Source organism: Cebus imitator, unplaced genomic scaffold, assembly GCF_001604975.1.
Source record: "Cebus imitator isolate Cc_AM_T3 unplaced genomic scaffold, Cebus_imitator-1.0 Scaffold57, whole genome shotgun sequence".
NCBI lineage: Eukaryota > Metazoa > Chordata > Mammalia > Primates > Cebidae > Cebus > Cebus imitator.
The window spans coordinates 4,357,901-4,380,693 of NW_016107372.1; the positions used below are offsets into that span (position 1 = coordinate 4,357,901).

General features: G+C 40.6%; 1 protein-coding gene across 6 annotated transcripts in view; it reads left to right on the plus strand.

The window, feature by feature from the left end:
- The window catches only part of COL4A4 (collagen type IV alpha 4 chain), a 186,428-nt gene that overhangs the window by 105,253 nt on the left and 58,382 nt on the right, over window positions 1-22,793 (plus strand). For all 6 annotated transcript variants that reach the window (XM_037738747.1, XM_017529106.2, XM_037738746.1 and 3 more), the window contains 9 exons: window positions 679-860; window positions 1,714-1,777; window positions 4,822-4,896; window positions 8,816-8,923; window positions 9,866-9,973; window positions 16,783-16,854; window positions 18,292-18,420; window positions 18,511-18,621; window positions 20,169-20,324. In XM_037738747.1, the coding sequence (XP_037594675.1) occupies window positions 679-860; window positions 1,714-1,777; window positions 4,822-4,896; window positions 8,816-8,923; window positions 9,866-9,973; window positions 16,783-16,854; window positions 18,292-18,420; window positions 18,511-18,621; window positions 20,169-20,324 (1,005 nt within the window). The remainder of the gene's footprint in view (window positions 1-678; window positions 861-1,713; window positions 1,778-4,821; window positions 4,897-8,815; window positions 8,924-9,865; window positions 9,974-16,782; window positions 16,855-18,291; window positions 18,421-18,510; window positions 18,622-20,168; window positions 20,325-22,793) is intronic.

The window sequence follows — 22,793 nt, forward strand, 5'->3', positions numbered from 1 at the left end:
ACGCTAAAACTTAGCTGAAGTTCCTGTGAATTCCTAGATTTGGATATTCTAAACTAGGATTAACCTGAGCTATACATAAAATACTGGTTTCAGGTTTGGTAGTTGGTTCTAAAGTGAATAGCACAGTGACTGTTCATATCATTATAACCAGTGCCTATCAAACTTCAATGAACAATCACCTGGAGAGCCTGCTAAAATGCAGATTCTGATTCAGCAGCTTGTGGGGCAGCCAGGGATCCTGCCTTTCCAACAGGTGCCCCGATGCCCATGCTGCTGGTCCACAGAAACATGGCAGAGTGAGGATTTTGACCACCCCATTTATGTGCACTTCCAAGGTCAGACTTAGTCTGCATGAAGTGCTCATCTTGGCTTCTTTCAGCTAGTTGTTACAGGGCAAATATTTTAAGTTTTCCGAGTAAGTGCTTCCTCATTTGTAAAATAAGCAGTTGAAGCAAATAGTCCTGTGTGCTCCCTCCCACCTCTAAGAGTCCTTAGTGTGTTCCCAGGCAGCTTCTTTCCTCAGTGAGGTCACTGCAGCCAGGAAGCGGCTGAGGGCAGGAATCAGAATCTCAATACCTTTGGCTTTGCCTCCTAAAAGTAGGACCAAGTTCCTCAGCTTAACTACTACCTAGCTCAAAATTTCAGCAAAGAGACCTGTAACACTTTCAACTTCCTCAGGTGATAAAGGAACTCCTGGGATGCAAGGGAGAAGAGGAGAGCCAGGAAGATATGGACCACCTGGATTTCACAGAGGGGAACCTGGTGGGAAAGGTCAGCCAGGGCCTCCTGGACCCCCAGGTCCTCCAGGCTCAACTGGTTTAAGAGGGTTCATTGGTTTTCCAGGACTTCCAGGTGACCAGGTAAGGGGCTACTGCTTTGCGAGGGAAGAGATAATAAAACCTTTCTGCTCTTAGTATGTCCGTAAGGAGCTATAATTTGCCAGTGTATACCATTGCCTTTTCACTGGCTTTTAGAATGTGAGGTGTAGCCCAAGGAAAAAATGGAAACTTCTAGAAGGCCACAATGAAACTGACATTTCTGACCAGTGCTCCTGCCTGGTTCCCCTAACATAGAGGACCAGGTCGCATAATCCACATCCCCCAGCCCAGTTTAAACAACCCCATAAAGACTTGCCTTATGACCACTGGTCTACTGGAATGAAAGTTGTCCTGAAAAAATCACCTAAATTCTGTCTTTAAGGTCTTCCCATTTCAGATATCACAGATTTTGCTTTAAATATATTCAATCTTCACAACCATAAGTGAAATACCCTTTAAGAAGCTGAGAGGTACAATACGTGTAGTACCCGACATTACACTTCTGGAAAATGTGTAACTCACTATCCATCTTTTGTAATGAAATGAATTTTTAAAGTCTTTCATATGCTATGACCTATAATACTATTTTATTTAGTATCAACTTGTTTATTTATAATTTAAAATTCAAATTAGAAACACAATTACTGTTTCACAACCAAGTGTAAAGAATGGGATGCTACCAGCTGCTATTGAGAATTCTAATTCTGGAGCAGCTATATCAACTTTGAAAAACTAGATACATGCAGTGGGAAGCCTGCAATGCATTTCAATTTTCATTACCACTGCAAATTACAAAAACCAAATTCGTTATAGAAAATTACAACTGGATCATGTCATGCATGTGCCATTTGTATTTGAAATCTGATTCAGGCCTTTTGTTTCATTAAACTGTCAGGGTGAGCCAGGTTCTCCAGGTCCCCCTGGATTTTCAGGAATTGATGGATCAAGAGGACCTAAAGGTATGGTTTGGAGATACAGAAGCCACCTGTCAAACTCAGTGTTTATAACATTGTAAACAAGTGCCTTTCACATGATAAGCAAAGTATATAAAAGAAACTACCACACTCAAGGGGCTCTTCTTAGGCAATCAAACACTGAAGATCCAAATGTTCTACAGTTGTCACTCAGATCCAAGGGCATCAGATAGAAAACAGCATGCCTGCAGGCTCTTTGGGTCCGCCTCCTCAGCGAGAGTCCCAGTGGCAGTCCTTGGAGTGACTGCAGTCCCGCAAGTAACAGCTCAGTTGCAAGGAGAACAAATTCACACCAGTGGGCAGTGCCCACCTTGGCTTAGAAACCCCATGTCCCACAGGAGCCAGTATCTCTTCTAAGCACTCCTTAAGTACAGCTTTTAGATTCCCAGTTAAGACACAGAGGCTAAAGCTATGACTTTCTAGCAGGTGTTAAGAAGTTCCAAGGTACCCAAAGAATTATAAGTTGTTCTATTATAAAGACACATGCACACGTATGTTCATTGTGGCACTGTTTACAATAGCAAAGACCTGGAACCAACCCAAATATCCATCAATGATAGACTGGATAAAGAAAATATAGCACATATACACCATGGAACACTACGCAGCCATAAAAAACAATAAGTTTGTGTCCTTCATAGGGACATGGATGAATCTGGAAACCATCATTCTCAGCAAACTGACACAGAAACAGAAAACCAAACACCGCATGTTAGCACTCATAGGCAGGTGTTGAACAATTAGAACACATGGACACAGGGAGGGGAACATCACACACTGCAGTCAGCTGGAGGAGGCTAGGGGAGGGACAGCAGGGGGTGGACAGGGTGGGGAGGGATAACGAGGGGAGAAATACCAGATATAGGTGATGGGGGGATGAAGGCAGCAAACCACCTTGCCATGTATGTACCTATGCAACAATCCTGCATGATCTGCACATATACCCCAAAACCTAAAGTACAGTAATGAAAAAAAAGAAAAAAGAAGTTCCAAGATAGACCTAATTTACAATTGGGTTATTTTTTACCTTAAGTCAAGGTCAGCGAAATATGTTTTTCCTAAAGGGCCAGATCATAATAATTTTCATCTTGTTGAGCCATATGGTCTCAGTCACAACTATTCGACTGTGTTGTTATAGTGTGAAAGTAGCCTTAAATTATATGTAAACAAAGGAGTGTGACTGTTTTCCAGTAGAACTTTATTTACAAAATATGCTGCAGGCTAGATTTGGCCCATGGGTCTTAGTTTACCTTGTGTCAAAAAAAATGTTACATTGTAACATACCTGATGTTATAGTGAAAGAGAGGTTTCATTAACCACTTACTGAGACAAACAAGTAAACAATCAAAAAGCCAGATATCTTGAATTGCAATGTTTGCATAAAACCTTTAATAGTTTTACTATCTTTGTATACCATTGGGTTAATATTTTTCTTTAAATCTACTTTAAAATGATTCACCTTTTTAACCTTAGCCTTAGCCTAAGCGGCTGTAAATTCACAGGTTAACATGCAGTTATCCTTCATTTTGATATAGGTTAAAATAAATTTAAAATATAAAATACTAAGTAATGAACCACCTGAAATCTTCTGTCTTACTACTTTGAGAGACACTGTAAATAATATGCTAAATGCTGTAAAAAACATGAACTGTGTGGGCTTATTTCTTCAGAAAGAATAATCATTTCTCAAGATCCCTTCTTGTGAAATGGTTGAAAATAGAAAAGGTTTTATATTTGATTTTGATGTTTATAACTTCAAGATTCAGAAATCACTTCTTTTCTGCTTACCTATACATTTACTGTAATCTCTTTACCTTTCTTTCACAGTAAAAACTTACCTCTTTTCACTTCCTTCATACTTGTATTGAGCCATGCTTACAAGAAATTGAAATGCACTCAAGGCACCTGGAGTCAAAGATGTCTCATGGATCCCACAGATAGGAGACATAGTTCTGCCAAGGCTAAAGGGACCTAGCCCTTATGCAACCCATGGCTTCTTACTTTTTCCCATGGTCTAATTTTTACTTACCTGTCTACCAACTGGCTTCATCTCTCTCTATGCAGTATCTTTTTTGGATTTTCTGGATATGTTGGGGTGCACTCCAACATGTTCTACATCAGGGCAACTCATGACAATCCTTTAGGTTCCTGTCCCAATAGCCAAGGACTTCAAACTCTCACTTTCTTCTTCCATCTTCTTAAGGAGAGACTTGGTTGACCTGGAGTGGGTCAGAGTCCCACCCCTCAAGCAATTGGCCATGACCATGGGTAGGGTCAGATAAAAGAAAGGCTTCCACAAGGTGCTGGTGGGACCCCTTTAGAAAAGGGTATAAATGGGCAATTACTGTAAGATACACCTAACTTCGCTCTCTAATTCTCTTGAAACCCCATCGATTTTCTTGCCTTTCCTCCCACTCCGTTTCGAGTCCTCCACTTCAAACTGGCTCTCAACCATGATGTAGATCCTTGTGTCTGGAAGCATTACGGGGCTGTGTCCAGTAGCTTCGTGGGACTGTGGGAATCATGGCCTACAGTGGCTTTTGAATGTGCCGTCTCTTGTCATCCATGCAGTATGCCTTTGTGATTTTCTTTTTGCGAGGACGCTGAATTGAGCTGCCTTATAAGAGCGCTTGAAATATGATTGCAGCAGCCAGAACAGTGACGATTTTGGTCACTCTTTTGACTAAGCGTATAGTCACTCAATGCTGAACAATTTCTTAAATAGAAACCTAAATTTGAACATTTTTTCAGGACTTAAAAACTCAAACTTATCAAGACCTGGAGATCCTTATAATTGTGATGAACTCTAAAACTCTGTGTGTGTGTGTGTGTGTGTGTGTGTGTGATTTACATTGCATCTTGCATCTATATTTATGTTTGTTCTTGTTTAGAAAAAAAGTATTCAGAAATAGTCTCCTAAAATATCTGAAGATAGGCTATGCCGACAAATACCATAAAAGTTATTGTCACTTGTGTGAAACCAAATTAAATTGTCTGAAATAATGTCACATGTGTTTTATCCCTTTCAGGAAGCACAGGTGACCCTGCCAGTCACTTCAGTCCACCTGGTCCAAAGGGTGAGCCAGGTAGCCCTGGATGTCCAGGTATAGCTGCATATTTTTCTTACTAAAACAAAAAGGAATAGTTTAGTTTGAAAAACAGAACAATTACTTGTAGCTGGCAATGATTGTATCAATATTTTCTTCCCCCTTTGTGCATTAAGGTACAGATAAAACCAATTATGTACAAACATTTCTATAGCATTTCTGGCCTAGAAGAACACCAGGATTATACACTAGGGATTCTCGATCATTTTTCCATCATGGTTCATGTGACCAACGATGTTGACACAACAATAAACTCCCCAGGCATGCCCATATTTTGGCAAACTCAAAAATGAATATCACAAACAATTAAAATCTGGACTGCTTTGCAATCTCTATCATTTAAAATGATGCATTCGCAATAACCACTCACACTGACTACAGCTGCAGGTTGTCATTCCAGCTCTTTCTTTCTACAGAGGAAAGCATGTGCCAGTGTAAGTGAAGTGCACCATTGCTGAGCTACCACTGAACCTATTTTAATTTACTAAAAATCACACCAAACCAAGCAAACATAAACCTCATCACCAACAAGAAATCTAAAACAACATTTAAAACAACATTTTGTTTCTCAATAACAATTAACATGGAATTCTTCAGAATGGATTGTGATGCACCATTGCGTTCTTGTGACAGTTGACGCCACCACTGGCTACATTGGATGATCCACAGCAGAAGGCGGGTGCCAGTGCTATGCACAGTTCTATGCTTTACAGGGAAAAGGAAATCACTGCAGTTCAAAGCCAATAGAACAGGACTCCCAGAGGGGAAAGCAGCCTTAGGACAGAACGCTCTGTTGGTTTGCACTCCTATATGTTTATGTTTCAGAAAATGTTGGGGATATTAATTGATACTCCCTTCCTGGGCCCTATAGAAATGCATCAATATTTAAAATATGCATATCCCTTGACTTAGGAATTCTACTCCTAGGAATTTATCTGGAGTCAATTGTCAGACAAGTATACAAAGATGGATGCCCAGGAATATGCATTGTTTGGATGGAACAAATGTCCTTCCACAGATGCCTGCTTAAATAAGTTATGCCCCAGGGGATTCAGGCAATAGTGGTCAGGTTAGAAACCAAGTTTGTGTTTAGATGGGTCCCTTGTAAATTAAAATACCTAGTATTAATAATTTTGTGCATTATCTTAAAATTCCCTCTGGCAATAGTCATGTTTCATTTCACATAGCTGAAAGAATTTTAGATTTTTTTTTGAGCAAAACTATTATGAGAAATGTTATTTTCTTTGTTTTTATACCGTAAGATTGCTAAAATGGAAGTCTAACATAAACAAGTTAGTACAGTGGCAAAAGGTACCTTTCTCATCTTCTTCCCACTCTTTCCAATGGGTTTTTTACCTCTGTCGTGGACAGGTATATTTAGACAGTATAATTTTTAAATTTTTGAGATGGAGTCTTACCCTGTTGCCCAGACTGGAATGCAGTGGCACAATCTTGTTCACTGCAACCTCCACCTTCTGGATTCAAGCAATTCTCCTACATTACCCTCCCAAGTAGCTGGGACTACAGGTGTGTGCCACCACACTCAGCTAATTTTTATATTTTGGTAGAGACGGAGTTTTTCCATGTTGGCCAGGCTGGTCTCAAACTCCTGGCCTCAAGTGATCTTTCTGCTTTGGTCTCCCAAAGTGCTGGGATTATAGGTGTGAGCCGCCATGCCCAGCCAAGGTAGCATAATATGTTAACTGAACTGTGTAACTGAGGTGTACGTTTGATGGGGAAAATAGTTTTGAGGTCAAGATTATGGGTGTCCATGACAAATATCAAAACGAGAAGCCTCAGCAGGGAAAAATCAGTGGCTCAAAGTCAACCTCCATTATTACTTCACCTGTGGTCTTGGGTAAGCTGAGTATCTTCTCTGAGTGTAATTCCCTCACCTATAAACAGACCTTGTGCATATTAAAGGATTATCTTGAGGAGCAAAGGAAATAAATTGAAACTGAAAATGACTATACAAATGTAAAGTGCAATGATGATGATCATCATCATCAATCAGCAAATCATGAAGATAATAAGATTTTATAAGCTCAGAGTAGTCCAAAATGGGGGCCTGTGATGTTACCTAGTACTTTAAGTTAAAAATCATAAACCCGAGTGATTTTACACTTAGGCTGACTCTTCAGAAAATTTGCCTTGGCTGAATTGGCCTGGTCTCCTGTGGTTACCACCATTTAAATTCGCCCCTTTCCCATATGCCATGGCCTGAGCTTAGAAATGTTACATTATATTATATGTTGTTCACCAGCACGGAGTTTACTTAATATACTATTTCCGTTGACTGGAGAAAGCTGCATTGAATTTGAATGAGCATTGCAAGAAGGCATGGATCTGCAGCTGGTCTTGGGATTACATGTGATTGTCCTGGCCTCAGTCCTACCCACTCTGCACTCTATTCAGAGAGGAAATACAGTGCAAATTAACTCAGAAGTTCTGTTCTTAACACAACCCTACAAAATTCAGGAGACACTTTTTAAAAAAGTACCTCAGTGTTATCACTTGTAGAGGAGAAGAATGCTTCTTTACCTTTACTGTAGGAATGTTTTCAGGATAAATAAGATAACACATAGTGAGACTAACAGATGTTAAATTTGATCAGTGAACAGGTGTAGACTAACAAAGCTTGTTTCATGTGTGTTATAATAAATGATGACTACAGCCCCCCACCATGGTTTGTAAATACAGAGACATATTTCATTTGCAAATTCAACCAGTGATTTTCAGCACACACTACTGGTTTATCCTATAAACATGCATTAAACTCATACATTGTAAATAAACACATGGGGAAATAGTCATCCTCTTTAGCAATCAAAGAAATGTAATTTCATGTGTCTGAAATATCATTTTATCCTTAATAAATTAGCAGGAAAAGAAGCCAACTAAAATGTCCTCAGTGAGAAAATGGCATGCTCTTGGAGCTGTGCATAGGTTCCATATGGTGTTTTGAGCCCATGCAGCATTTACTCCAAACTACTGACAACCTGTACCAAGAACCAAGTGTTGAGTGGTCTATTCTAGAAAATTAGAAAAGAACTGAATTGTGCTCTGCAGCAAGTCACTGTCATGAGAAAAGGACTGTTTTAAATATTTAAAAATTGAAGAGACCTATCCATGAAATATTATGGGTGGCTCTGGGACGGAATGTGGTGTGTATAAACCAACTGTGAAGGACATTAAGGGGAGAACTGGGGGAATTCAAGTATGGGATGAGTATTAGATGGTATTAATTGCTATTAATTTTCTTGGCTGTGAAACTGTTATTTTGGCAACATGGAAAAATGTTCTTAGTTTTCAGACTTCTTACCTACTGAACTATTTAGGGATGGAATTACACTATGATATAATATACTTTAAAATGCTTCACCATTTAAAATTCATTTGAAAATACCAAAATATTGTGCTATTTATCCAGAAAATCTACTCCTAGAAATTTTTTTAAGGAAATAATTTAATAGCAGAAAAAAAATGACAAGGGGTGTACAAAGAGCTTTATGAATGACAGCCAAGAGCTAGAGATAACTCAAATGGTCAACAGTAGAAGAAAATTTGATTAGTTAATTTATTTAAGATCGACTCAAAAAGCTATCGGCCATTCACTTAAAAATGCTAATTAGGGAAACTATTATAAACTTGGAAAATTACTTATGATACAACACTAATTTTTTAAAAATCTGAGGGTATTATCTGTACATGTATATACATATGGAGAATCGTGTTAAGGTGTGGGTTTATGGGCATTTTATTATCAGTTTTTCCTTAATGTTATTTTCATTTCCAATAGAAACTATTTAAAAATAAAAAAGTAAAGATAGAAAAGAAGAGGGTGGGCTGAAGTTGGCGATTTTATAAATTCATTGTCTCAAACAGCAACTCAGATATTTGACTTTTCCTTCTTTAGGGCATTTTGGAGCACCCGGAGAGCCTGGCTTGCCTGGCATTGAAGGACCCAGAGGATCACCTGGAAGACCAGGACCACCTGGCCCCTCTGGATCACCAGGGTGCCCAGGTACCTTGACAGAAAATCTGGAGACTTCCTGAGCGCTATTGTGTCTCAGAGTGTTTCAGAAACAGCTAGACTTTAACTAGACCTAAATTCAGATATGGCCCTGCCGTTTCCCAGATCGATGACTTTGGATAGGTCGCTCAAACTCAGCTATGCCTCACCTATAAGCTAGTGGGTTTCACTGAGTGACTTGGAGTAGACTAAGACAGCACCTGTAAAGTGCCTAGCATGGCACCAGACACAAAGCAGTGGTCTGACAGATAGCAACTCTTTTCGTTTTAGTTTTTATTTTTTTAGAAAGAGAGGGTCTCACTCTATTAACCAGGCTGGAGTGTGGTGGCACAATCATAGCTCACTGTAGCCTAGAACTCCTGGCTTCAAGGAGGTTGTCTCAGCCTCCTAAAGAGCCAGGATTATAGGCATGAGCTACTGTGTCTGGCTCAGATTGCAGCTCCTTTCTAGCCCTTTGTATTTCCCCTGCCATTCAGGATGCTGGATTTTTTTTTCTCCTTTAGACCTAAAGCAGATGTCACCCTTGTCGCACAGCATTTTAATGGATACCTTTTCTGCCAAGTCAGAAAAAAAAAAGGGAAAGTTTAAAACTATAATCAGCAACTTCATTCATTCATTTGGAAGTGTATTTTCTCCTCCCTAATTTAAATGTATTTTAAATTATATATCTTAACTCTGTGAGTATTATCTGTACATGTATGTACCTATGGACAATTGCGTTAAGGTGTTGGGATTATGGGCATTTTGTTATCAAAATTATGGGCATTTCATTTATATATCTTAACTCCTTAGAGTTAAGATGTATAGGAAAAAAAGTAATGAGACAATGTTCACGGTTACCCATATATTAAGAACATAGATGACTTTCCCAGTGAATGTAACGCATTTATTATCTGGATCTGGGTGTCTGCCAAACTTCCCTGTCATCCTCAGGTGATCAGGGGATTCCTGGACTGAGGGGACAGCAAGGAGAAATGGGAGACCCTGGGCTAAGAGGCCTCCAGGGTGATCCAGGGATACCAGGTCCTCCGGGAATAAAAGGTAAGTCAAAAGGAAGCCCATCTCATCAGAAGGATACAGACCAATGAGGGCAAATTGAAGGCTTTTTTTCCTGTACCAGTGAGTGACCCTGCTCTTGGTCATGCCACTCTTTTCCATAGGTGCCATTAGCATCTTCCTATTCTTCCTTAGCCAGGGCTATAGGTGGTGCCCATCCAGCCAGCTGACGTGCCTTCTACCAAGGAGACGATGACGCTGCCTTCTTCTCTTCCCTTCCTCGCTCCCTCCCTCCCTTCTTTCCTCTCTCCCTGTCTCTCTCTTCTCCTCTCCCTTCCCTTCCCTTTCCTTTCCTTTTTCCTTTTTCCTTTCCTTTCTTTTTTTTTTTTCTTAGACGGTGTCTTGCTCTATCACCCAGGCTGGAGTACAGTGGCATGATCTCAGCTCACTGCAACCTCCATTTCTCTGACTCAAGTGATTCTCCTGCCTCAGCCTCCTGAGTAGCTGGGATTACAGGCACCTGCCACCACACTTGGCTAACTTTTGTATTTTTTAGTGGAGACAGGGTTTCACCATGTCTCAAACATGGCTAGGCTGTTCTCAAACTCCTGATCTCAAATGATTCAGCTGTCTTGGCCTCTCAAAGTGCTAGGATGTGAGCACCCAGCTGCTGCCATCTTATTTCTGAAGGAATTTAGCCTGGCCTTCACATATGACTAAGCTCTTACTATATCCTAGATTCTGTGCTAGATGCTAGGTGCACACTTTTGAAGAACATAAACCTGCTCCCTGCCCTCATGGAGCTCACAGTATGGCAGGAGAGAAAGACGTTAATAACATATGTGGAAATGAATATATGTTTACTGATCATGATAAGTGGAAGAAAGATAAAATAATAAGGTGCTACAGAGATAGAGTAATTAGTGTTCATCATCTTTGTTCCATCAAGAATAATTTTTTCTGGGTTGAATTTATTGATCTGTAAAGGCAATAATGGACTGGTTATAAAAATCTGGTTATAATGTAACATAAAATAAGATAATATAAAATGCATGTCATTAACCAATCTTTATTCCCTCATATTCATCTATGGTATTCATCCCTCTTCAGTCCATTTCATCCACTTCAGAAAAAGTACTTTTTTGGCTGGGTGTGGTGGCTCACACCTGTAATCCCAGCACTTTGGGAAGCTGATGTGGGCAGATCACTTGAGGTCAGTAGTTCGAGACCAGCCTGGCCAACATGGTGAAAACCCATCTTTACTAAAAATATAAATATTAGCCATATAGTTGTGCATGCCTGTAATCCCAACTACTTGGGAGTCTGAGGCAGGAGAATCACTTGGACCCAGGAGGTGGAGGTTGCAGCGAGCCAAGATCGTGCCAGTGCACTCCAGCCTGGGCAACAGAGCAAGACTCCATCTTAAAAGAAAAGAAAAGATACATTTTCTATGGGTATTTTTGGGCATACCTTTATCATAACACTTATGTTGTATCACATTTGTTTGGAGGTTTTTCTCATCAAATAGAGTATGATTTTTTTAATAACCAAGGACCTTTCATATATCCTTGGGACCCAGTCAAAACCCAATAAGTATATCGGTTGGTGGTGTGAATGAATGGACAAACAGGAGAATGAATAACTGAGCTGGTAGCCATGAGGTTGCAATCCTTACCTGAACCAACTGCTGATGGTCCCAGCTTACTTGGTAGTGTCCTCTAACCAAGTTTCCTCTATTCCTTCATCTTTCCCTTCTCCTTCCACCTGCCTTCACTCATTGACTCATACATATATGAAATCTTGGTAAAATAAAAAGTACCTCCTTTCAGAAGGTACTGAGTTGGAAACCCCTTCTTCTGGGATTATTCCTTTTATTGTTTTGAAAATTCAAATATAATTTTCCCACACTTTGCCTTCTTTACACATCAGATAGCTTTGAAAAAATTCCAATTTTGCAGAAGTTGTAGTGTGGTAGGTGTTATTCAGTGTGATTCCGTGGAAAGAGAAGCCATTTATTTTGAAGAGTTGCTCTGCTAGAACAGGCCATATGGATTTTGAGTCCTGCTTGCGTTCAATCAGATTTAAACTTTAACTTCAACATATGCTAAAAGTGGCTTGATTGCAGCTCCCATTGACTTTCTTCACAAAATTAGAAAAAATTACTTTAAATTTCATATGGAACCAAAAAAGAGTCCGTATAGTCAAGACAATCCTAAGCAAAAAGAACAAAGCTGGAGGCATCATGCTACCTGACTTCAAACTATACTGCAAGGCCACAGTAACCAAAACAGCATGGTACTGATACCAAAACAGATAACATAAGGCAACACAACCTAGCAGAGGCCTCAGAAGTAATGCCACACATCTACAACCATCTGATCTTTGACAAATCTGATAAAAATAAACAATGGGGAAAGGATTCCCTTTTTAATAAATGGTGCTAGGAAAACTGGCTAGCCATATGCAGAAAACTGAAACTGGGCCCCATTCTTACACCTTATACACAAATTAACTCAAGATGGATTAAAGACTTAAATGTAAGACCTAAAACCATAAAAACCCTAGGAAAAAAACATTTAGGACAAAAGCATGGGCAAAGATTTCATGATTAAAACACCAGAAGCAATGGCAACAAAAGCCAAAATTGACAAATGGGATCTAATTAAACTAAAGAATTCCTGCATAGCAAAAGAAACTATCATCATAGTGAACAAGCAACCTACAGGATGGGAGAAAATTTTTGCAATCTGTCCATCTGACAAAGGGCTAATATCCAGAATCTACAAGAAACTTAAATAAATTTGCAAGAAAAAGAACAACCCCATCAAAAAGTGGGTGAAGAATATGAACAGATATTTCTCAAAAGAAGGCATGTATGTGGCCAACAAACATATGAAAAAAAAGCTCATCATCACTGGTCATTAGAGAAATGCAAATCAAAACCACGATGAGATAGGAATGCCTTTACACTGTTGGTGGGAGTGTAATTTAGTTCAACCATTGTGGAAGACAGTGATTCTTCAAAGATCTAGAACCAGAAATACCATTTGACCCAGCGATCCCATTACTGGGTATATACCCAAAGGATTATACATCATTCTACTATAAAACACATGTACACATATGTATATTGCATCATCATTCACAATAGCAAAGACTTGGAACCAACCAAAAAGCCCATCAATGACAGATGGAATAAAGAAAATGTGTGACATATACACCATGGAATACTATGCAGCCATAAAAAAAGATGAATTTATGTCCTTTGCAGGGACATGGATGAAGCTGGAAACCATCATGCTCAGCAAACTAACACAGGAACAGAAAACCAAACACTGCATGTTCTCACTCATAAGTGGGTGTTGAACAATGAGAACACATGGACACAGGGAGGGGAACATCACACACTGGAGTCTGTTGGGGGATGGAGGCTAGGAGAGGAATAGCATTAGGAGAAACACCTAATGTAGATGGTGGGTTGATGGGTGCAGCCAACCACCATGGCACGTGTATACCTATGTAACAAACCTGCATGTTCTGCACATGTATCCCAGAACTTAAAGAATAATAATAATCAAAAGGGCTTGATTTCTAAGACTTAAATTTTTAAGTACATATAAACTCTAAAAGGAAAACACCCAATTTCTACCTGGAAAGTAATATAAGATTGAAATAATGGAAACCTAAAGAAATTATCTATAGCATGACAAGAGCTGGAAAGAATGTGGATTGGATATTTTGGTTGGTAGCAAGTAAAATGTTTCATAAGAAAAAAGAATTGGCAAATGGCTTTCCTCAGAAAAGAAATGTGATGCCTTTTAGAGCTAGGAAAATCATGGCAATGTTCTCCATCCGTTTTTTACTAGATGACTCCCCTCCTGCCCTGCCCCCACAGCACTTACCCCACTGGATATAATTGCCTGTTTCTTCTGTCAAGTCAGGAAATGCTTCTTTCTTGTTCTGCCTTGTCTTGACAGCACCTGCCGGGAGGTACATTTGGGGCAGACTCCCTGTGCATTAGGGGATCATATCTTACGCCCTGAGTAGGCACTCACGAACTTGCTGATATAAAAAAAAATTTAAATCTTATTTCAGAATCTTTGTTAATAAGAATCTTCCAGGTTTTTCAACCATCACTTATAGTCACAAAGGTCTCTCTTTCCTTCAGCTGTAAAGTTAGGATGACCAGCTGTCCTGTTTTGCCTGGGCCTAAGTGGGTATTTCAGGACGTAGAAATTTCAGTGCTCAAACCAGGAAAAAGTCCCAGGCAAAAAGGAACACATTGCTCACCCTGTCTATTAAAAGTATGAACCCATATAAAGGCTCTTGGGGGGGGGGTTAGAGAAATGTTTTCAGGCTTTAGAACAAAATATAGCCTGAGAGAGGGAATCTAGTCATAAAAAGCCTGCTGGCTAACAAAGATGGGAGCTGCAATTCCGGCTGGATTGGAGATTAGATTTGCTGACTAGAGAAAGAGCACCCGCCTGAAAGTGCAGTATGCTGCAGCCTTAAATGATGGTTGTTTAGCAGGAGGATGACCAGAGAGGTGAATAAAAATTCCTCATTACCCAGAAATGTGCTTTGTTAGCCTAATCGCCTCTCATCTGCACTGTATATATTTCACGCATGAACAACTTTCTGATTTAGAGATGGGATTGATAAAAAGCTTTCAGTAAAAAGGAAAAATTACCCTTACAACCCTACTCAGATGTAGCTGCATTCAATTTAGAATGATAACATTGGGTCAGATAAGGGTCGGCCAGTTCAACAATGGTGAGAGGCTGGGACCGTGACAACCCAGGATCTGGATGTGTTGATGTGACAATGGAGAGCTGGCAGAAAATAGGGACATTCCACCCCAGCCAAGTCCCCAAGCCGTCAATCTTGGTGACTAAAGCTGGAGATCAAAATATGTGGAAATAGTGAAGTGGTCCCCTGAAATTTTATTATCATTTTAGATAGATTGCCATAAATATCCAGATCTGGCAGATGGAGAGGGACTGTGTGTTCTTTTGGTGCAAACTTGAAATGCTGGCTCATAAAATAAGAAAGAGGTTGGGAGAATAAGCCAGAACTGTAAAAAGTGGTTAGGTATAAGAGATTTAGGGAAAATAAATATGCATTCCTTTGTTTTCTTTACTTTTTTTTTCTTTTGGGTGCAAGAGAATATGGCTCATTTGAACCAATCTACAGTTTAGATCTTAAAGAAAAGAATAATGACAATTTCAAGTACTGATTTTAAATAGAATAGAACCAACTAACTGTGCCATCTTCTAATAAGAATCCACAGAGGACTTGCTTAAAATGAGTAGATAACAATTAGCACTTGAATTATTTCTATGCAAATGGATACCTTTAACTTCTGTAAATTCTATTTGTCCTATAAATCTATTAAAGAAAGATATGGCATACAAATAGAAATTGTAGCCTGCTCCTTTTTATAGCTTTCTCCCTCATCCACCTTGTTCCGTATTTTCTCATGCACTCATTGACTCACTCAACATACATTTATTGAACACTACAAGGTATTCAATATGGAGCACATCCATGCTAAGTATGGGGATCGAAAGAGTAATAGGACCTAGCCTTGAACTCTGATTTATCCCTGAGCAGAGGAGACAGTCACCCAAAGACATGCCTGTTGCACAGTGTGGGATGGACATCAACCATCAAGGGGGTCCTATATTATGGGGGTGGGTGAGGGGCACCTTCTGTGTTCAACCATATAAGCTGCTGGTATTTTTATCCCAAGTTTGAGAGATGTGACCCTAAAATATGCAAACAGGCTGGCTGTGCACCAAGAGGCTCACTGGGTGGAAGCTCTACCAATGAGAAAGGAAGTTTCCCAGGCTTGGCCAGAGGCTGGGGAGAAGCGTCAGTGCTCATACCCATCAGTGGGACAGGACTTGTGAGAAGGCACCCAGCAGAGGGCTCAGTGCCCAGAAGATGCTCGATAAATATTCCTTCCCGACTTTCTTCCCTCCCTCTCCCCCTCCAACTTTACCAAGGGCCATTAAGAAGTGTTATTTGAAAAGGCTCTCATTCACACAAGTTCAGCACAATGCAACATACATTGATGAAAAAATGAATTTTCCACCGGAAGCGTTTAGTGACAACTTCAGTTAAGCCAGGCTGGTGGACAGCTCTTTAGAGAACTAAACAGAAGTTTCCGAGAGAAGGCACAGGCATCAGTGAGGTAGTGTCTTTTTGCAGAGATGGGAGTTTTCAGAGATCATCGCAAAATCAACTTAGCTTCTGCACAAAGGCATCAGAATGGCTCTGAAGGAAGTGTCTGCAAAGCAACAGCTGCAGCCATACTCACCACGCAGGCCTGAGCATTGCAGGGCAAGCATTCGCCAGCACGCCACGGCTCCACACATCCTCTGCCTGAATGCATTTCCATGACTAGATCCTGACGAAACCAGAGCCTGCAGCCCCTGGGAGGGTGCAGTGACCCCAAGTCTGGGAGGTGGGAGGCCTGGATTTGCTCCCATCCAATCTCTTTCCCTATCTATCTCGGGTGATTTTATTGTCATAAAAGCAAAGATCACTTACTACGCCAAGATTCGGTAATTCTAGACCGTATCTGGTCATGATAGGATCAGAAACGAACGGCAGTAGTTTAAAACCAAAGAAATGTTTACGTTAAGCTGTCTTGGCAGAAAACCTTTATCGGGTAAATGTGTTAAATAGTTCTGGGCCTGGGTTTCCACCCTGATGAGGAAGTCCAGACTCTGAGAGCCGGCTGCTGGCTCGATCAGTGCGCTCTCTGCTGGGCAGTGTCTGCGGTTGTAGCTAGATTGAGTACCGGTGGCTGGCCTTCTCTTTGGATCACAGGTCGGTGTGTGTTTCAGGTCCCTCCGGATCACCTGGCCTGAACGGCTTGCATGGATTGAAGGGTCAGAAAGGAACCAAAGGTGCTACAGGTAAGCCCCTAATCATTTGTAACACACTGGGTTTCAATCAATGGTTCATGAGAGAAAGTGGTACCCTCCCCTGGTGTTTCTAAACTTCATGAGATTTGCATGCAAAACTACAAAAACTGGCTTAGGTTAGAGACATATGATTGGAGCTATTTTTAGTGCTGAAAATGACATTTGAAAAGGACATTTGAGAAGACCCTATTTAAGAAGGAATGTTGGCATTGCTTGGAATTTTCTGTCTACTAAAAGTACTCTGAACAATTGCTTTAATGGAGCCAGATTTCAAAATGTTATCCTAACAAGTAAACAGTTGGGGATTTTAGAATTTTTGTATTAAGTATAGTAATGCCATGTTTGACCACGTGGGTCAAATTAGTACTTATAGCATCCTTTTATGGCTATAGCTAAAACAAATTACTTCTACAAGTTGCTGTTATTTTTATACCCTAAAAAGGCTTATCTTCAGCAAGTGCATTTTACCTTGTTCTGTTAATATAATGCACATTTATTGTGTTACTTTCTCAGAAAAACCGCTTATGATCAAAGTAGCTGGGACCTAATGTGCAAATTTGAATGACCCTGGGGGACAGAAATTGTGCTGCTAGGTTTGAATATATTGTTGGAGAGAGGTGAAATCTATAGATTGTAAGATTCTGTGATATAGTTACATAAGATTCATGTAGTAGCTCCTCCAAGTAGTCAGATTAAATGTGTGTGCCTTCCAAGAAAACACTGATGTCCTTCCTTCCCAGTGTGAAATTCCACAATAGTTCTAATTATGCCAGTTTCTACCTCAAATTTCAAGCAACTTATTCTTTTTTTTTTTTTTTTTTTTGAGACGGAGTTTCGCTCTTGTTACCCAGGCTGGAGTGCAATAGTGTGATCTCGGCTCACCGCAACCTCCGCCTCCTGGGTTCAGGCAATTTGCCTGCCTCAGCCTCCTGAGTAGCTGGGATTACAGGCACGCACCACTACACCCAGCTAATTTTTTGTATTTTTAGTAGAGACGGGGTTTCACCATGTTGACCAGGATGGTCTCGATCTCTTGACCTCGTGATCTACCCGCCTCGGCCTTCCAAAGTGCTGGGATTACAGGCGTGAGCCACTGCGCCCGGCCTAACTTATTCTTAATTACTTATTGTATCTCATTTGTTTTTACTCTATCCATTGTAGAGGTGGGAATGCTGGTATTGTCTGTAAGTTGCTGTTGTTGTTTAAATCTGGAAAACAATTATGAAAGAAATAAAACGTATGGCTGACCAGTGCGATGGTTCCTGAGAGAGAAATGGTGCAGCCATTTGGACCACCATTGCAACCAGTGGTTGGTGTCTGCAGAATCAGTCGCTTCTCTGCTGCTATTGGGAAGCGATTCCTTTCCAGGCACTATAACTGGGACAAGCAACGAGAAGATATAGTATTAATTCTGTTTTCCCCATTAAGGTTTGCATGATGTGGGCCCACCTGGTCCAGTGGGAATACCTGGACTAAAAGGGGAGAGAGGAGACCCTGGGAGCCCTGGAATCTCTCCTCCAGGTCCTTGTGGAGAAAAAGGTCCTCCAGGGCCCCCGGGTAAGCTGCAGCATGCTTTGTTCTTCTTCCAATAACTAAACCACAACCTTCCAAATGCAATGAGGCTAACGTGAACATGTCTCTTCTTAGGGAGATCAGGACCACCTGGTCCTGCAGGTGCCACAGGAAGACCTCCTAAGGATGTTCCTGACCCGGGCCCACCTGGAGATCAGGGACCTCCTGGTCCTGATGGCCTAAGAGGTATAGAGATTCGTGGCAAAGGATGGCGGTGCTTCCTCGGTTAGATGCTGCCAGCTCTGGAGGAATGTGGGACCAGAGAGCGGCAGAACAGAAGCACTGAAGCAGGCCCCCCATTAGTTTGGCAGGTGGACAAGTGGGACAGAGTTGGGGTGGAACTGTGGGTAGTGGTGGCTCTCAGGACCATGTCCAGGACCAGGACTTGGCCCTCGCACGCTTCTGTTTCAGCTCTGTTAGGCCCTTGCCTCTTCAGTGTAGAGACTGACAAGCATGTCCTATCACCAGCTTAGTGCTGACCAAAAGTCTTCAGAAGTGGGTAGCAAGTGGGAATTGCACCCTCCTTGTTGGTCTCTAGCAGCTGTCACATAAAACACTGTGACATAAACACTGTGACATAAACTGTGACATAAACCATGTCGCATAAGCCAGTAGCCCAGAGTGTCAGGACACAGGCCTGTTGCACACCAGAAAGTCTCTTCATGTGCTGCTGACAGTACATGTTTCTTTCATCATTTCACAAGGACAAACTTTGGCAAGGAAAGATGTTGGAAGTCATTGCTAAGCTGACCAAATAGATTCAGACTAGAGATGGGTTGGGAGTCGGGAGAAGAGCATGGCTCTGTGTGATCTCTTGCTAAATGCAGACAATTGCATTCATTCAAACTCTTAGAACTCTTTTACAAAGACACATGCCCATCAACTTTGAATCTTTAGGATTTTAGAGATTGCACACTAAAACGAATAAAGCTCTCAAAAGTGTGCCAAGAAGTATAGAAGCTAAGTGGGAATATAATTGGGGTCAATTTATTCCTATTTGTAGAAACTTGTTTTCCGTTGAGATTACAAATTTAATTGAGTGAACATTTCTTTCCCACCAGACATATTTCCTCAAATGTCTATCTGTCCATCAATATATCCATCCATTGATCCATCCACCCATGCACCCACCCATCTATCCATTCATTTATGTTTTGTACTCTATTCATCTATCCATTCATTCATCCATGCATTCATCTATCTTATCTATCCATCCAACTGTCTGTCTACCTATGCATCAAACCATCCATTCATCCATCCATCCATCCATCCATCCATCCATCCATCCATCCACTCACCCATTCCTCTATCCATTCATCTGCCTGTTTGGTACTCTATTCATCTATCCATTCATTCGTCCATCTATCTATCCCATCTATCCATCCAACCATCTATCCATCTATCCATCCATTCATCTTATTAAAGCAGTAAGATGGCAATATAAACAAAACCCCAAAATGATATTTTCAACAGGAATGACTCTGAAGGGAAGGGAGGTTTTTCTTGGGTTTACTTTGTCTGACAGTTGCCAACCCATCATCTACACCGTTTCTTAACTTCGTGTTGTGACCCATTCTGTTTTATTTCTGATATCATTGACTTTCTTATTCTTCTAATTCTCTTATTCCTTGCTTGCAAATCATTAAATTGTTTTTCTTAAGAAGCTGTTGAGCAGCCAGTATACACATTTGTCTTTGATTAAAAGAAATTTTTTTTCTCTTATCTTTGGTTAGGAGCACCTGGGCCTCCAGGCCCCCCTGGGACTATTGACCTTCTGAGCGGGGAGCCAGGTGACTGCGGCTTACCAGGCTCACCAGGTCCCCCTGGCCCACCAGGCCCTCCAGGATACAAAGGCTTTCCAGGATGTGATGGAAAAGATGGCCAGAAAGGTATGAATGTTGTTCCCTTCAGTTGTGTGTGAACACCTTGGTTATCTTGCCCTTGAGGGCCTGGGGTCCTGCACCATCATTCCTATTTCCTATGCACAGTGACTACTTTCCAAAATGACCTTAGTTCCCCAAAGAATCCTGAAGTTTGGGTGAAAGTTGGACAAGTAAAAGGAAGAAACACAAGCTCATCTTTAGCCTCTAATAATACTCTTGTTAATCTTCCAGGTTAGAACTGAACAGTAGAAGTGTAATGCCACCCACATGTGCAATTTAAAAATGTAGTAGTCACATTTTAACAAGTAAAAACAAGTGAAGACAACTTTCATACTTTATTTGATTTAACATAATATATTTAAATATTTTATGTATTTAAATATTAAATATATTTAATATATTTAAATATATTTAATCATTTTAACATATGATTAATATACATTTATCAGTGAGATAATTCAGATGATTGTGCAAACCTAGTTCCTCTTGCAAATAAGCCACTTCTTCCTCCTGCCTTTGAAATCGCATGTGTGTTCTACGCTGACAGCAGCTAAGGTTGGACTGGCCGCATTTCAAGTGCTAACTGTGTGTGGCTAGTAGCTTCTGTATTGGACAGCTCAGTTTTAGACTGCTGACTGCTTTTTCATACTCATGCAAAGATCCCCAGTCACTGAATTTCCCCAGTAAGGGCCAAATTTCCCCACTATTTAAGGTTAAAAAATGTATTTTAATTAATTGTTATCCACCGCGAATATCTGGGACATCAGTTGTTGGTCACCAGAATTTCAGAGAATTCTTAGGTTCAAAGAAGTTTTTTTGTTGAAAAAAGATGACTAATGAGTATCCATTTTAACTCCCCTGTTTCATAAATAAGGAAGCTGGATATCAGAAAAGCAACAGTTGAAATTTGGAAAAGGAACCCAATAACTAGCACCTGGCCTGATTTCTGAACCAATTGTGAAATAAGGCAAAAGATTAGGTCATAGATCAAACTCACGGTGAGGCTGCCATGACTACAGTGCAAAGGGCATCTGTGAAATTGTGCAGTGCACACCCTGTAAAATAGTATGGAGCAAACCTGTTCATCTATATTAGCAATGATGTCAATTTTAGAGAATGTGGCTCATATCTACAGGTAAGTGGGCTTCCAATTATTAAACTTCAGAACTGGACTGACATGTTAACACTCTAGTCACCAAGAGGATGGAAGAAGGGGCTGGCTAACACCCTTCCTCCTTATTTGCTCTAAGGAATAAATCTCTACCCGGATGTAAAATGGAGGACTAAGGAAATAGCATGCCATATAAATACCAGTAATCTATGCAAGAATACACAGGGCGTTAGAAATATTGGTAGAATCGCTAATCATGCTTCTTGACTCCCAGTCTAGAGAATATAAGGGTCAAACAGGGCTTTATTATAAAGAAAGTGAGTTTCCTCAGTTTACCTTTTATGACTTACACAGTGAGAAATATCTGTTAGGCACCTGCAGGAATATAGCAGTGAATGAATTTAAGGAGAGTCTCTAATCTTATAAGGACAGAGTTTCAGCCTGACTCAGTGGCTCATGTCTGTATTCCGAACACTTTGGGAGGCCAAGGTGTGAGGATCCTTGGAGGCCAGTAGCTCAAGAGCAGCCTAGGAGACACAGCAAGACCCCCTCTCTACAAAAAAATTAAAAAATTATCTGGGCATGATGGTGTGTGCCTGTAGTCCCAGCTACTCAGGAGGCTGAAGTGAGAGGATAGCTGGAACGCAAGAGTTGGAGGCTGCGGTGAGCAATGATTGTGCCACTGCACTCCAGCCTGGGTAACGGAGCAAATAATGATAATAATAATAATAATTCTTTTATTAAACACATAGTTTTGTGAAAGACACACACACTAAGGGATATGTCAATTTAAATCCAGTTAAGTGTTCTGAATGAAGAGCCTATCAAAAAGCAACTAAACTTCAGTTGGGATTCCAGGGAAGGCTTCCCTGAGAAAATGAGACTTGGTCTTAACTCTAAAGAATAAGGAAGACATCATGGATGTGGGAGAAGCAAAGGAATACCATGTATGAGCAAGTGAACTGTGCCTAAAACTAAGAGAGTGAGGAGGAGAGGAGTTTGAACTTGGCTGGGGAAGCCACGTTGTTCCGGGATATTGAAAGCTCGTTCCTGATTTCCCTTTCAGTTCCAGTCCTTTGTCTGCAGAGAAAGTTCAGGGTTATAGGACTTTTCATTCTAATTTAGTCTTGTCTTGATTATGGAACCATTTCCTTAGTTCTTTTGGCTGATCACTATGTTTCCTTCAGAGGCAACCCTTCCAAGCCTTACGGAGGAAAGTGAGGCTAATCTTGACTCTCAGGCCAGTTATGCACTGCATTTTGTTGGAGTGAATCTCTGAATTCAGTCTATCAAACTGTCATTGTTTTCATCTTGTCTCATTTCAGTGCCTTCATTTTTACTTTTTTTTTTTTTTTTTTTTTTTT